Here is a 15,496-nt window from a genome sequence, read left to right as displayed (position 1 = left end):
ATACCAACATAAGATTTAAAGTATATCTTTTCTTTACCAGTTTAAATTCTGATACAATATAAATTCAGATTCCCATGAGAGTTGCAAATTATTAAATTATTTAATAAATATTAAATTATATATTAAATAATTTATTTAAAAATAGACAAGTAAATGGGATATAGTCTAGTTATTGCCTACTTAAAGCAAAAAATAGGAACTTCTATATAAATTAAATCGCAAGTTTTATAAATTAAATATACATATAAATCTATTAATTATGTTATTTATTTAATTACTAACTCTATGAACTCTATAATTAATAATGTAAATATGAGAGATTAATGATATAAATCAAGTCTATATAGAATAAAACTACGATATAACAAATGTTATATTATATTACAAGTGCCTATCTTTGTTATCATGATTAGATTGGTTCTTTATAGCTGAAAGTACACTAGTTCAGGATTTATCTTTCTTCTTCCAATGTGAAAAAAAAAACTCTGAACTAGTGTAGCCAATTCAGCTATAAAAGACTTATAGTAAGAAGTATGAAAAGTATACAATATGAATTTAAAATATACATATTTTTTCATTCGTGTCATAATGTCCATGTTCTAAATAACATCTCACAATTAATCGCATTTATGTCTATTTTTATCATCGTGGTTATAAGAAATGTGAGTGCCATATGAACTTAAAATGCACATATTTTGCTTCTAAGTGATTAATTATAATTTTCCTCTCACAAATGTAACATATATTATATCGTATTTATATCTCATATAACAATTGGTGCAATTTAAATAATTAAATAATAAAATAATTAAATTTGTAAATAATTAAATTTAATTTATAAGATTTGAGATATGAGAAATAAATTCCTATTCTTTATATTTCATATTGGCAATAAATAAATAATATCCATTTATCCTGCCGATTTTGATCAGTTTAACTAAATTTCCTGTTGAAATTAATTTCTGATAGTTTAAATTATATAGATAGTTATATAGATAGTTATTACACTTTTGATTCTATATGTATTAGTAACCGCACCTTGTAGATTTTATATTCATTTCTAATAGAAATGTGAATGCAAGAAAGTACATTACATAGCGGTAAACGAAGAAACTATTGAATAAGATACTAAAAGCTTTTAAATTTACATCACTATTCCATTTATATAATATTATATCTGCTATAATCAGTGAACTCATGAGGATTCTAAAAATTTGTTTTTAAATAGTATTTGCTGAAATACTGAAATATTGAAATACTGAAAAACTGAAATACGTAAATGTAAATACAAAATTAATGGCATTCAGAAAATCTGTCATAAGGATATTTATTTGTTTTTTTTATATATAAACATCTATTTTTTAAGCTTATCATCACAAAGTCTAAAAGAACATTGGTGAAAATAGAAATTACATCAAGAAAAAAACATCATGATGAGTTATATGAGTCATGAGTCGCATATTCTCAAATTGAAAAGCAACTTGTATATCTAAAAGCTATTTTTTTGCATTGTTATATGTTGTGCAAAGGTTAATAAAGATTTCCGTAAAAATATTTTCTAAGAAATATAATAGACCGTTTACGGACATAACAATGATCATTGTAGGGTGTCGTTCTTTATGTATTTTAGGAATATCATAGAGAGAAAGAAGGGGAGTGCCTTTGATAGTAAAACGTCTTTATTAGGTAAAATAAAGTCTAGACGTGTCAATATGTTTAACCGTTTGTTTTTTTGATAATGTTTCTATGTAAGTCAAAAATTTCTATATTGATAATCTTTATTTATACTCTAAAAAAATTATGCTTTTCAATTTTTGAGTATCTACATAGAGTATTACTTTTATATTGTATTCTTTTGCTGTTGTAGGTATTGAGGAGTTATATTGTTTATCTTATAGTGAATTTAAAAAAAAAAGAAATACATGAATATGGTCTTTTGGTTCTTTAATTGACATTGATCCATTGTATAAGTAATTAATATAAGCTACTTGGTTGTATTATTGTTCCCAATTATTTAATTTTGTTACCTTTGTATGAATTTGTGATAAATGTTTACATTAACTTACATAACACGGAGGGACCATTTTCATTTTATGATATATATTGTAGAGGATATAGTCTTAAGTAATGTACGCTTTGAATTTTATGATGCTCTTCTGGTTCTTGAGATATACGATTTTAAAATATCATAATTATTAATTTCACTTTCAATACACTTCTAGATTATCGTTTAGTTTCACTAAAAATATCGATATAAGCGTAGTAAGTAATGCAGTTTTACGAATTTCTAGCCGTTACTGCAGATACAGATAAATTATTGATTATTTATAACATCGTGTATAACATTGTGTTATACGTGATGAGATAAAATATATTGAATACATCATTATTGAATACTTATTATCAAAAATAAATATTTAATTAAATACATAGGCAAAGGATAGGCTCCACTCCTCATATCTTTATTTCAAACAAAAATTCTAATCTAATTTATTTCTGATTTTAAATTAAAATTAGATTTGGGTTAGATTAGTTTTTTCAAGATGGGAGTGCATCTTTCTCCTGTCTCACTCACGTCATTACTATTTGCTTATACAGACTTTTCATTGATATTAATTATTGATTTAATGGACTAGAAAATTAATTACTTATTAAACTACATTTGATATATCGAATATAAAAATTATTATGGTAAAATACCATGGTTTACTATTATGTCTCCCCTAAACGTAACTTTTACCGTAGGGATAAAGGAGTTAAGGAAGAATACGTAAAGCAAGAGAATACGTAAAGTAAAGAGAACACGATGATATGGGATAGTGGCTCAGAGGCAGAATGGTTACCAGTTGAAAGAAAGATCCTAGAATTGGTCCTGATAGAGCCCCTAATATTTCCTTTGTTCGGAAAAAGGCAGATTTCAGAAGAAGAGATGAATCAATATGCCACGAGAGTTTTAAATGAACCGAGAGAAGGGTGTTGATAGTTACAAAAACGAAACTGAAACGAAACTTGTGACGTTCGGGAACGAATGTTCAATCAGGAGAGCGAACTGATTGTAGGCGTTAAGGAAGAATATGTAAGTAAGCAGAAAGAACGGTGGTATGGAGCCAGTGAGTGCCTCAGTGACAAAGTAATTGCCAGTTAAAAGGAAGGATCGAGATTCCAACAGGGCCTTGATATTATTCCTCTGCTCGGGAAAAGTTTACTATATAGTAAGGACGCTTAAAGATAAAAAAAAATATCAAATAACAATTCAAAGTTGATCCACGACTATCATCCAAATCACGATGTCATTGACAATGTCATTGATCGACAAACTCATTAAAAAAATGCGCGAAATTACTGTTGATTCGAATATGAATATAAACCGCTAGTTGAAGTATAAATCGTTTGTTGAAGAGAGAGAGAGAGAGAGAGAGAGAGAGAAAGAGAGAGAGAAATCAACATATCCAAGAATACAATTTATGACATTTTGATGAAAAATTTTAACAAGATTTTGCACTTTATAACATATACCGCTTCACAACATCGTCGTATACAAATATTTGACCAAAAAAGTATATCTCATCCAGCATCCATCATATTAGTCAAATTTGTCAGCGTGAACATTTCTTATTCCCAAAAATAAATATGATAACAAAAAAAATGTTATACGATTATGATGAAATTATACAAGCCGCCATGAAGAAAATCAAGACCATCCCTAACAGCCAAAACAGATTTACATAAATCCATTCATGCATTAGTTTAGTGTGCCTAGCGTTGTATTAATATAAAAGGAATATTTAGAATATTAATATTAGAATAATATATTTAGAATAAATATTTCGATTTTTGGCAAAATAAATAAAGGATTTTTATTTAAAAAATTCGGTTTTTTTAATATATTATATGTATTATTCTATTTTTAAAAAAATTCCGCCTTGATTTGTACAATATAACCGTGAGCAAAAATGGTTGCTTATCATAATATTTGTCTTTCTAAAATAAACAATCTTCTTCTTGAACATTTTTTTGTATTATCAAAAGCAAGAAAAATATCCTAATTGTTCAAGTTACAGGAAACCCTATATATGTAGCTTATACAGAATGTAAAAAATTAGACCGACAAACTTCGAAAGGAAATAAAGGACAAAAATGAACATTTTTTATCAATAATATTAATTAAAAAATTCTTTTTTTCGGTCTTCATATTCAATTCATATTCTCAATAACGCAGAGGTCTTAGTGTCTTCACAAGTTACAAGTGATTGTTTATCATTAAGAAATATTCATTAATAATTAATAAAATAATAATGAAAATTATTATTAATTAATTATTATTATTATTAATTATTATTAATTATTATTATTATTATTATTGTTATTGTATCGTTGCAATAGTACAGATTTCTCGGCATATGGTTGGTGATCATACGGACATGCGTCAAATACGATCTTTTCACAAAATGTTTACAATTTCAAGGTCAGACTTAGGGAACTTCATTATGTGCCATTGTTGTTGTTGACATCCAAAGTAGTACTCGTGTCGTCAATGTTCAGGAATTTCCTCCTTATATAACAGGTTTCCAGAAAGACTATTTTTAGTTGTTCGTATGTCCAATATCGGGAGATCTATGCTTTTTAGCACTGTGGCAAGTTGTTTCGGTTTCATGCCTGTCGAAAAAATGACAAGAGGGATAATTTTAACCCTATCCATTTTTCAGCTTGATCTCTGTCAACAATTCGGTGTATTTCATGATTTTTTCGTTAATTGTCTTTTTCACATTGTTGATATTTGGGATTGTGATGTTAATGAGTATCGTCTTCGCCTGCTTATCAATCAGCGTCTATTTGGCTGCAATTGTCTTGTCCATCAGGACAATTCTGTCGAAATACAACTTGTACTTTTGGTTCTCCAAGACCATTTTTAACTTGTACTTATAGTACAGCTGCAAAGTGATTATTAGGACGTGTTTTAGAGCCAATTTTTGGTGGATTATTTATTATATATTGGCGATCATGTTATGCCTGTGGAGTCCGCCTGACAGAGCAGTCTGCATTCTGACATGATGTTTTAAATGATCTCTGAGCTCATATAGCACCTTCGACATTTGTCATCACACATTCAGATCTTTGATGATGTGTTTCCGGCAATTTTTGATGCCGATGACTTGGTCCTGTAAGACGATCATGAAACCTTCGATCATTGTCACCCCAACTCAACCATTTGTTTGACGTTTCCCTGTCAACATATTCCTGGTTAAAATCGTGCCTCCCATGAAGTTTCTTTCTGGCTCATGCTTGCATCGCGCTGTCTGTCGTTCATATTCCGCGTGTTATGGGATCCATCATTCCATACATTGAATAGCATCTGGTTTTGATCAACCAGCATAACAGCTCTGTACATTCCTGATGTTTGTTGCTTCTGATGAAAGAAATCTCGGAGTGAGGTTACTTGTTTCTCATGGAAGTTAACGATGTCGATTAGCTGTCGTTAGTTCGGTATATTTTCGTGAGTTTTTTGCTGATCGTTTTTTCCACATTGCTGGTATTTGGGATTGCAACTTCAATTTTTGTTATTATTATTATTATTGTCATTATTATTATTATTATTATCGTTACAATCATACAGATTTCTCGGCACACGGTCAGTGATAAAAAGATCATACGGACATGCGTCAAATACGATCCTCTCACAGAACATTTATTTATTATTATTATTATTATTTCACCTTTTTCTCAGACGTTATGTCTGGTTGATAGAAAACCACGCGGACCATGGTCAAGCGTGTCTTTTTTATAATTGTTAGATCATGATATATTTAGGAATTTCTTAGAAATTTCTGTGTGATTGAACATGTATCGATGATAACTGATTTCTGTAACTATACACTGAAAAAAAAAGTTGTTGATTTGACTAAATGTGTACAACTGATTATTATTTCTTTAATTGAAATATTTAAGTATTTAAGTTTAATACGTCATGTTAAATGGATGCTTGGATGTAATTATTGTAGCGTGTGGATGTATTAGTGAATATTGTGTGGTATGACTCCTGTGGTTGATAATATGATTAGTATTATTTCAATTTTGTCCTGTCGTCACATGTCTTTGATTTCCTCAGCCAGTTGAATGTATATTTTTCAATCTTTTGTCCTGTATGTTTGCTCTATTAAGTACGGACATTTCAATTAATTTTATTATTTTCTTCTGTTTCTGTATAAATGTGATGTCTAGTTTATTGTGTATAGGTATTGTTTTGTCTGTTGTAATGCTTCTGTTCTAATACAATTTGTGTTCGTCATTCTCAAGTATATTCTGCGGTGTATATTTGTCTGCGGTTGTGTACTGTTTTATGAGTTTATGCTGTATGGCTAGTTGTTGGTATATGATTTTCGCTACGTTGTTATGTCTTCTGGTGTATTCTGTGTTTATTAATATCGTATACCCTATGATGTGATCTATTGTTTGTGTTTGTTGTTTGCATAGTTTGCACTTGTCTGTTGTGGTATTGGAGTCTTTGATGTTTACTATAGTAATGTGTTGATTCTGTATTGTTATCATGAATTCTTCTTTTTTGCTGTATATGCCTTTTCTTAGCCATGTATTAGATACCTGTTGATCGATGTAAGGTTAAGTGGATGTTTGCCATGTAGTGTTTTCCAATTTTCTTTTTTCATGTCTGATGCTGTTATATGATCTGTTGGATTGTATGTGCGGTTGTAGAATTGCAGTGGCGTGGCTGATATATTTATATTTATAATTGCTTTGTGTAGGTAGCTGGTTTTTGCTCATTCCATGAAATATTTTCTTAAATTGTCTATTTGTTTGTAATTTAAATTTTTGATGTCGAATTTTTTCTCCCCTTCCTTCCTGTCTAGTGTGAATCTTTTTATTGCTGAGTATATGTGATGTATTCTGTATTTGTGACATTGCGATTGTGAGAATGTGTTGAGTGCCTCTAAGTCTGTGTCGTCCACTATTCCAAATAAGTATGTCAATATTGATATTGCGTATGTGTTTATTGCTATTGTCTTATTTCTTGCTGTCAGTTCTGTCTTCAGTATTTTTGTTAGTCACTGTTTAAATTTCTGTTTTAGTTACTTCTTTGACCTTTGCTTGTTCTATTCCTATTTTTTGTCTATATCCCAGATATTATTGTTATTATTACTATTATTACTATTATTATTATTGTTATTGTTATTGTTATTGTTATTGTTGTTGTTGTTGTTGTTGTTGTTGTTGTTGTTGTTGTCGTTCGTTGTTGTTATTGTTATTGTTATTGTTATTGTTATTGTTATTGTTATTGTTATTGTTGTTGTTATTGTTATTGTTATTGTTATTGTTATTGTTATTGTTATTGTTATTGTTATTGTTATTGTTATTGTTATTGTTATTGTTATTGTTATTGTTATTGTTATTGTTATTGTTAATTTTTGAGCATTTACTATAAAAAGTGTCGCTCACTTTTATGTATTTATTCCTTTTTTTGTTCAGATTATATATGGTATTATCAAATACAATTTGATTTTTCTACTTATATTTATGTTTATTTATTGTTCAAATCACAAATTTCTATTTCATATCATATAGTACTAAAAGTATATTTGTAAGTATATTTCTCGGAGAAAATAATAGTTTTAACAAAAAATGTTTATTTTAAAATTTTTCTCTTCTCTTTTCCTTCAAAGTTTAATCTTTGGCTCAATTTTTTTTACTCTTTAATCATAATATACGATGTATAATAGTGATTTCAGTAATTATTTACATTAACGGACATCTCGCCGATGATCTTGACCTTGACATATGTTGTCAAGTACATGATCCTGAGTAACTTTTCCTTATAACTTAATCGGTAGTCTCTTATAGTTTTTGAGATATTTAATGTTAAATTTTGATTTGAAATAAAAATGGATAAATTTGGATTAACTTACACTTCACGGATTGTTTTCATTTTTATATATATTGTAGAAGGTACATTCCTAACAGTAACACACTTTAAATTTTGTAGCGCCCTCTTCTGATTTCAGAGATATGCGATTTTAAAGTTTCACAGTTTTAATGTATTTTCTGTTATAAAATAAGGAAAAATAAAGTTTGTTTACGTTGTATTTGTGTAGAGCAGACGTGGAAAAAGTCTGTTTACATTTTCAGAAACAAAGCTTCTTGGGTTTTTCCATTTTTCATGCAAAGCGAGGTTCAACGCACATTTATGTGTCTAATTTTCTCATAGTAGAACCCCTCCGTATAGGAGGGCGGAACATACTGCTTTCACGTATACTTTTTAATGTGAAGTAAGGTTCTACATGGGTTTACAATTTTCTACGAAAATCGAGATTTAATTCAAATCTTTATATTGATAAATGCTATTTTATATAATTTTTTGGTAAATATGTATGCATAAGGTGCATAAGGTGGAAAGTTGTAAACCCATATGAAACCTCACTTCGCATTAAAAAGTATATGCGTGAAAGCAGTATGTGCCACCCTATCATCGAAGAGGCGCCACTATACAAAAAATTAGACACATAAGTGTGCGTTGAACCTCGCTTTGTGCGTAAAAAGTTATAAACTATTTAACTTTAAATATTTCAAGAAGTATAAGAGACCTTCAATTAAGTTATAAGAAAAAGTTATTCAGAATCGTGTATTTAATAACATATATCAAGGTCAAGGTCATCGGCGAGGTGTCCGTTAATGTAAATAATTACATCTTGTATATAGATAGATTGGTCTAAATACCTGGAAAACGACGTAAAAATCCTGCCGTCGCACCGTAATATTGCCATGATAGCGTAGGATCTGTCTCATAATTATTAACAAACAAGAGATCTAAATATTCGCTCCATTGAATGCCCGAAGCAACATCACGTTCTGAAAGCAAACGATTAATTTATAAAACAATTAAGCTAAACTATATTTTTTCAGTTATTAATCAATTTTTTTAAATATAAGCAACTTAGCAATTAAAAATATGTATATATCTATAATGTTTACATAAATTTAAATTTAAAGCCATTTAAAATAACTACTAAATAATAAAAAAATACCTAGAGAGAAAAAAATTAGAAGACAATGATGAAAAAAGACCTCTTCCTTTATTATTTTTTGATGTAGAATCTAATAACGCAAAATTTTTTTTATTTATTATTGTTCTTATTTTTAATTTTTTATATTAGTTATTTTATATTAGTTATTTTAATTTTTAAACAAAACAATATATTATTTTTTTATAATTAAAATGAAAGCGCAGAAAAAAATGAATTTAATAAACTTTTTTTAAGTGACCTTAAAAAAATTCAAAATCACAGTAATAAAAAAATTATTGAAATAAACAAAAATCAATATCTCTTTTACAATATTTATTTTATTTACTTCATGAATAATTGAAGAACAATATTTTATATATATATATATATATATATATATATATATATATATATATTTTAAAATATTATTAATTGTTATTATTATTATTAATATAACTTATATATATATATATATATATATATATATATATATATATATATATATATATATATATATATGTTATTTAATAAAGTTATATTTAATAATAAAGCAATTTAAAAAAATGACAATTACGCATTAAAACAATAATAATATGCATCATAATTTGCATTATTGAATAATAATGGATGAGACGTAAGGTCAAATTTAAAGTAAATCATTAACAAATATAAAGTCTCAATGTCTAAATTATAAGCAAAAGGATTAATAATCAATTTTTTAATGGTCATTTTTAAATGCCGTTTAAAATAATTGCTAAACAGAAAATGTAATACTTACGAGACATTTCATTTTCATTAAATGCACAAATCTATACAACATTTTTTTAAAACAAGATAATTTTTTTGAAAGAAATAAATTTGTCAATATGTCAAAATAGATGATTTTAACATAATGATGCCTCCACGAGATTTGGTATTAATAACATAGTATTAATAACATAGTAGGACACAAAATTCTTTCCGAGTGCGACAGTATGTTTCTCAAAGATTTTTTCGCGCTGAACACGATGCGATTGTCTGAATTCTATCACGTCAGGAAATCTAGCACGTCAGGATTTAGAGTAAATTGGAATTAAAGGAGCCAAAAATGGCGTTTTCGATCATTTTTAATATTTTTTTGCAGCAAAACGAAAGCTATTTTCTAAATAAACTTAATGGCATTTAAAAGTATAATTCAAAAGCTTTCAAACAAATTTTGATTCATGGCTTTTTTTCATCAAGTTATGGTTGTTTGAATTTTAGATTGTGCATAATTTTAGATTGTCTATAATTTACAAGAAAAGTAAATATATATTTATGTATATGTAAATACATACTATATAGCATATGTATATATACATATATATATGTATATATATATATATATATATATACATATATATAAATACATACATATATATAAATACATACATATAGCAGTAAATAAAAAAAGTCATTATAATATGAATTGCTTGCAAAGAATAGATCAAATATAAACTTTGAGTACATATGCTATTATACTTAATTGTCAATTCTAAATGGCGGAATTACAATAAATCAAGTATAAACTTTGAATACATATGCTATTACACTTAATTATTAAATCAAAATGACGGAATTATATAATTATACTTGACCTATTCTTTACAAGTAAATTTATATTACAATTACTTTTTTTATTTGCTGCTATATATAAGTATATGTTTACTTATATACATATAAGTATTTACCTTTCTTGTAAATTATATAGAATATCTAAAATTCAAACAGCTATAATTTGATGAAAAAAAGTTGTACAATTATAAACCAAAATTCGTTTGAAAGGTCTCGAATTATACTTTCAGATGTCATTAGGTTTTTTTAGAATTTTCTTTTTGCCGCAAAAAAATAATTGTTAAAAATGGCTAAAAACGCAATTTTTAGCCTTTTTCATTCCAATTTACTCTAAATTCTGACGTGCCAGGTAAATTCAGACAATGGCATCGTGTTCAGCGTTAAAAAATCTTCGGGAAACGTACCTATCGCACTTCGGAAAAAAAGAAAAAATGATTTTTAGTCCTACTATGTAATAAGAAAATAATAATACACACATATACAAAAAAATTAAAAAGTCTCAAAATCATCGGATTTTTTTTTTTTAGTCAACTTGAAGACGACTTTCTCAGCGAAAATGTCAAACAAATCATCATTTTTTGCAAGGTTACAATTTTTATCCATACACATTTCACACACGCACATGCGCACACGCGCACACGCCCACACGCACACGCACACAATCATCATTTTTTATATATCACACTTATCATATATTTTTATAACTACATCTTAATTACATCTGAAATTAAAATTGTCTCCTCTCTTTATTAAACTAGGAACTTCTCTTGAAATTAACTGAAGAATGTAATTTTGAATCTTTTAATTCTACAAAGTTTAGTTTGCGGAAAGCTCTTCTTTTTTTTTCTATCGATTATAATTCGAAAATTATTAATGCTTCATTTTTACCGAAGAAAAATCACACTTAAATTGGACAGAGAATCTGTTATTAAAAAAAGATTCTGTGTTTTTGGAATACCCTATATACATACAGATACGTGCGTGTCGGAGATCAAAATTTCACGCATATTTTTTTATACATAAAATATTATAAATAAAATGTTTAGAAATAATTACACTTTGATCTCTTTATTTTCGAAATATTAGCTCTTGTTTTTTTTAATAATTTCTCTATACCTTAAATTGCTTAAAGGTCGCTTTTAATCTGTTGAACTCAGTTAGCTTTTTCTATGCTTTCATGGTATTGAAACAAAAACAGTGTGCTGTTTAAAAAACATAAAATAATTATAATATAATCTTGAAAAATTCAGAAAAAAATATTTGTTTTTGCGTTATTATAGGAAATTAGATCACTCACACTACACCGCACTATAGTAGATACTACAAGCTGCTACATATATATATATATATATATATATATATATATATATATATATATGAAATATCATAATATGTAAATACTTTTGGATGGTTCATATATATTTTTTTAAATAACATGACGATATATCATAATTGGATTTTAATTCTTTAAAATGCTTATATTATATTTTTATATTTAAGTAACTTCAGCAGCCTTTAGTATAGTATATTATATAGTATATACTAAATATAGTATATATATGCTATCTAGTGCGAGGTTTCGCACTGAATTCATTATTCAGATTCTACATCAAAGTTATTTTGTTTTTCTCATATTTTCTACCGTTTACCAATTATTTCAAACAGCTTATCTAAGGCGATTTTTGGCGATTGTTTGGTATGTACCATGGTTGTCATTGGTAGGGGTGGAACTTATTCTGGTACATGTACCAGCAACTAACAATATATACTTTGCTTCACTGCTCGGTATAGCGTAATATCAACCAGGTAAATACCAAACTGACTAGCCACAAAACCTTTACCATACCTTTACCTTAATCTTTACCACAAAACAAAAACACGCGAAAACATTCTGGTATATATTGGTATATGTACTAAACGATCGCCAAAAATCGCCTCTAGTGATGATATTCTATATATTAGGATTCATACATAACATTATTTTCTAGCATTCCTTAGAACTATCTATTGTGATACTCACCACTGTCTTTAATCCCACTTGGCAAAAGCACGGCAGACAAACTAACGTTCACTGCTAAATGGTCAAAATGACGATTTACAGTGAGGAACATTTCCTGTGCGCCGCCGGAACTCTTTCCGTCAGTAACAAAGCTGTTAAGCCGATGCGAAGCGTAATACTTAGGTGATACATTCCCTTCTTTTGGCACCGATACCGCGGCTTGTTCGGCGCTCTCCACCAATCTCTGTGAATGTAATAGATTACGTTATATTTCACGAATATGTTTGAACACATATTTTGCAATAAATATATCGATCTTTTTATCTAAAATTTTGCATATAAAAGAGAAAATATAAAAATTTATTTTAAACAATCTAAAAAAAATGCCAAAAATTTTCAAAAAATTAATCTTTTTGCCTTCATTTCCCTAATAATTTTTTATTTTAATTGACAATATAAATTTATTAAAAAAAGAGAATGTTTGTTAAATTTTAAATTTTTGCGTAAAAATCGTCAAATCTCTGGAAAAAGAAAAACGAACCTTTTCTTACTAGTATATACAATGTGTCCCGCAACGTGATGTCCACACTGAAATTGTGTATTCTTTGTGTCATTCTAAGTCAAAAAGTTTTAATACACGTATGCCCTAAAGTCGCTTGTTTCGAAGTTATAGCAAAAAAATGCAAAAATAATTATTTCTAATGCGAACAAAGCCTTTATGATTTACCTTACCTCACTAGTAGTAAGAAATAACAGGCATTACAAAAAATATTATATGTATGGCATGTGCGGAAGATAACGAACTACGTCGCACATGAAGTTGCTGCATGAGCTGAAACGAATGCGGCAACTTCATACTTGACATAATTCATTGTTTTCCACACTTGCCACACAAGATAATATTAATAAATTGACTGTCGTTTTAAGTGAAAACATCGCATAAACATAGCTTAGAAATTTCTCTTACCCAATCATGAGTACATTTTCCAATGAAAAATATGCCGATATTCATTTTATTTATGGTTTCTGTAATGGTAACGCACGTGCAGCAGTAACAGAATATCACCGACGATTTCCTAATCGCAGAGTACCAGATCAAAGAATTTTTAGCAATGCCCACCGAAGTATTAAATTTACTGATAAGGTTCCAAATAAAAATCTTGAGAGATCATTAAGGCGACATCGTCAAGTCGAAGATGTGATACTAGCAACAGTGGACAGAACTCCTACTATTAGTATTAGAAGACTTTCGGCGCAAACTAATGTCTCTAAAACGACAATTTGGAAAATACTACGTGATTATGATTTATACCCATTTCATTTTATAAATGTTCAAGCTCTTTAACTAAATGATTATCCTGCACGCGTCAATTTCTGTCACTGGCTTTTAAGAAATCGGCAAATACATACAAAAATTTTATTTACCAACGAAGCTACTTTTACGAAAGACGGCATTACAAATAATAAAAACTCACACGTTTGGTTACCACAAGAAGAAAATCTTCATGCTATTACTGAAATACATTTTCAAAATCGATTTTCAGTGAATGTCTGATGAGGTATAATCGGTAATCGCCTAGGGCCCATCATTATTGAAGATCATTTAAATGCTGAACGATATTTGCATTTATTGTAAGAACAGTTGCTCGAACTTCTTGAAGATCTGCCTTTAAACATCAAAACACAAACGTGGTTTCAACAAGGTGGAGCACCACTTCACTTTAGCAGAATTGTTACGAGATATCTAAATGAAAAATTTCCTGAGCGCTGGATTGGCCGGGGAGATCCAATAAATTGGCCTGCAAGATCTCCCGATCTATCTCTTCTGGATTATTTTTTGTGCGGGGCACATAAAATCTCTAGTCTATGCGGATAAGCCAATCAATCGGCAGTAGTTATTAAATAAAATAACAGACGTTTGTAATAATATATGTAACGATGCGAAACTTCTTTTGCATTCTATAGCACCAATAATTCAAAGAGCAAAAGTGTAGATCAAAATGATAGTCACTTTAAACAATTTATAAAGTAATTTATAATTATCGTTTAATTATTGTTTAATTATCAATAAATAATATTATCATTAATAAATAATATTGTTCTTATTTTATGCAATTTTGTTTCTTCACTATAACTTTGAAACAATCGATATTAGGGCATATGTTTATTAAGACTTTTTGACTTAGAATGACAAAAAGAATACACAGTTTCAGTGTGGACTTCGTCAAAGTTATATTAATAGTTATTTATAATAGATATTCATATTTATCAATAGTTATTTATAATAGATATTCATATTTATCAATAGTTATTTATAATAGATATTCATATATTTTTATATTATCTCATCGAGGCATAATACTTGTAAATTCAATAATAATAAATAAAGAAATAAACACATGTGTATTCTATATCGTATTTTATATTTCTATATTCTTTGGATTTCTATGTGAATTCAGATCAGTACTTCTCAATCCTATTCATCTTTCAAAAACGTTTCAAAAAATAATATTTTCTACAAATTTTTGCATATTCTAGAAACTATTTAGCTTCCCAAAACAGCAGAAAACATTTTCTATTTGCAATTATTGTTTATAATAAATATAAAATTGTTTAACAATAAGTGGCATTAGAGATTTTTCTAAAATATACGCTCTGAAAAGATTTCCACGAAGATCTGGTTGAGAATCACCGATATCAATAGAATTATCATGCAAAGACAAACCGCTGTCGGCAGAATTAACCGATATTCATGCATCCCTCCTTAATGTAATTATCTGTTATCCTTCTGAAAATGTTTTGCCTTTCAGATGTCAATGGTTCAAACTGAACTCTATTGTGGGCATAGTAAGTATAGTTTGTAAGCATAGTTGCTTACAAAAACTATCTATGT

The 15,496-nt window shown here is 28.1% G+C and overlaps 1 protein-coding gene across 2 annotated transcripts in view; it reads right to left on the bottom strand.

Moving 5' to 3' along the window:
- The window catches only part of LOC126852232 (voltage-dependent calcium channel subunit alpha-2/delta-3), a 77,129-nt gene that overhangs the window by 55,666 nt on the left and 5,967 nt on the right, over positions 1-15,496 (bottom strand). For both annotated transcript variants that reach the window (XM_050596802.1, XM_050596803.1), the window contains exons 4-5: positions 12,625-12,847; positions 8,725-8,856 (exon numbers count right to left, since the gene is read on the bottom strand). In XM_050596802.1, coding sequence (XP_050452759.1) covers positions 8,725-8,856; positions 12,625-12,847 — 355 coding nt within the window. The remainder of the gene's footprint in view (positions 1-8,724; positions 8,857-12,624; positions 12,848-15,496) is intronic.

Source organism: Cataglyphis hispanica, chromosome 10 (assembly GCF_021464435.1).
Source record: "Cataglyphis hispanica isolate Lineage 1 chromosome 10, ULB_Chis1_1.0, whole genome shotgun sequence".
Lineage (NCBI taxonomy): Eukaryota > Metazoa > Arthropoda > Insecta > Hymenoptera > Formicidae > Cataglyphis > Cataglyphis hispanica.
Note: the sequence above shows the minus strand (reverse complement) of the source record. Positions and strands in the feature narration are given on the sequence as shown.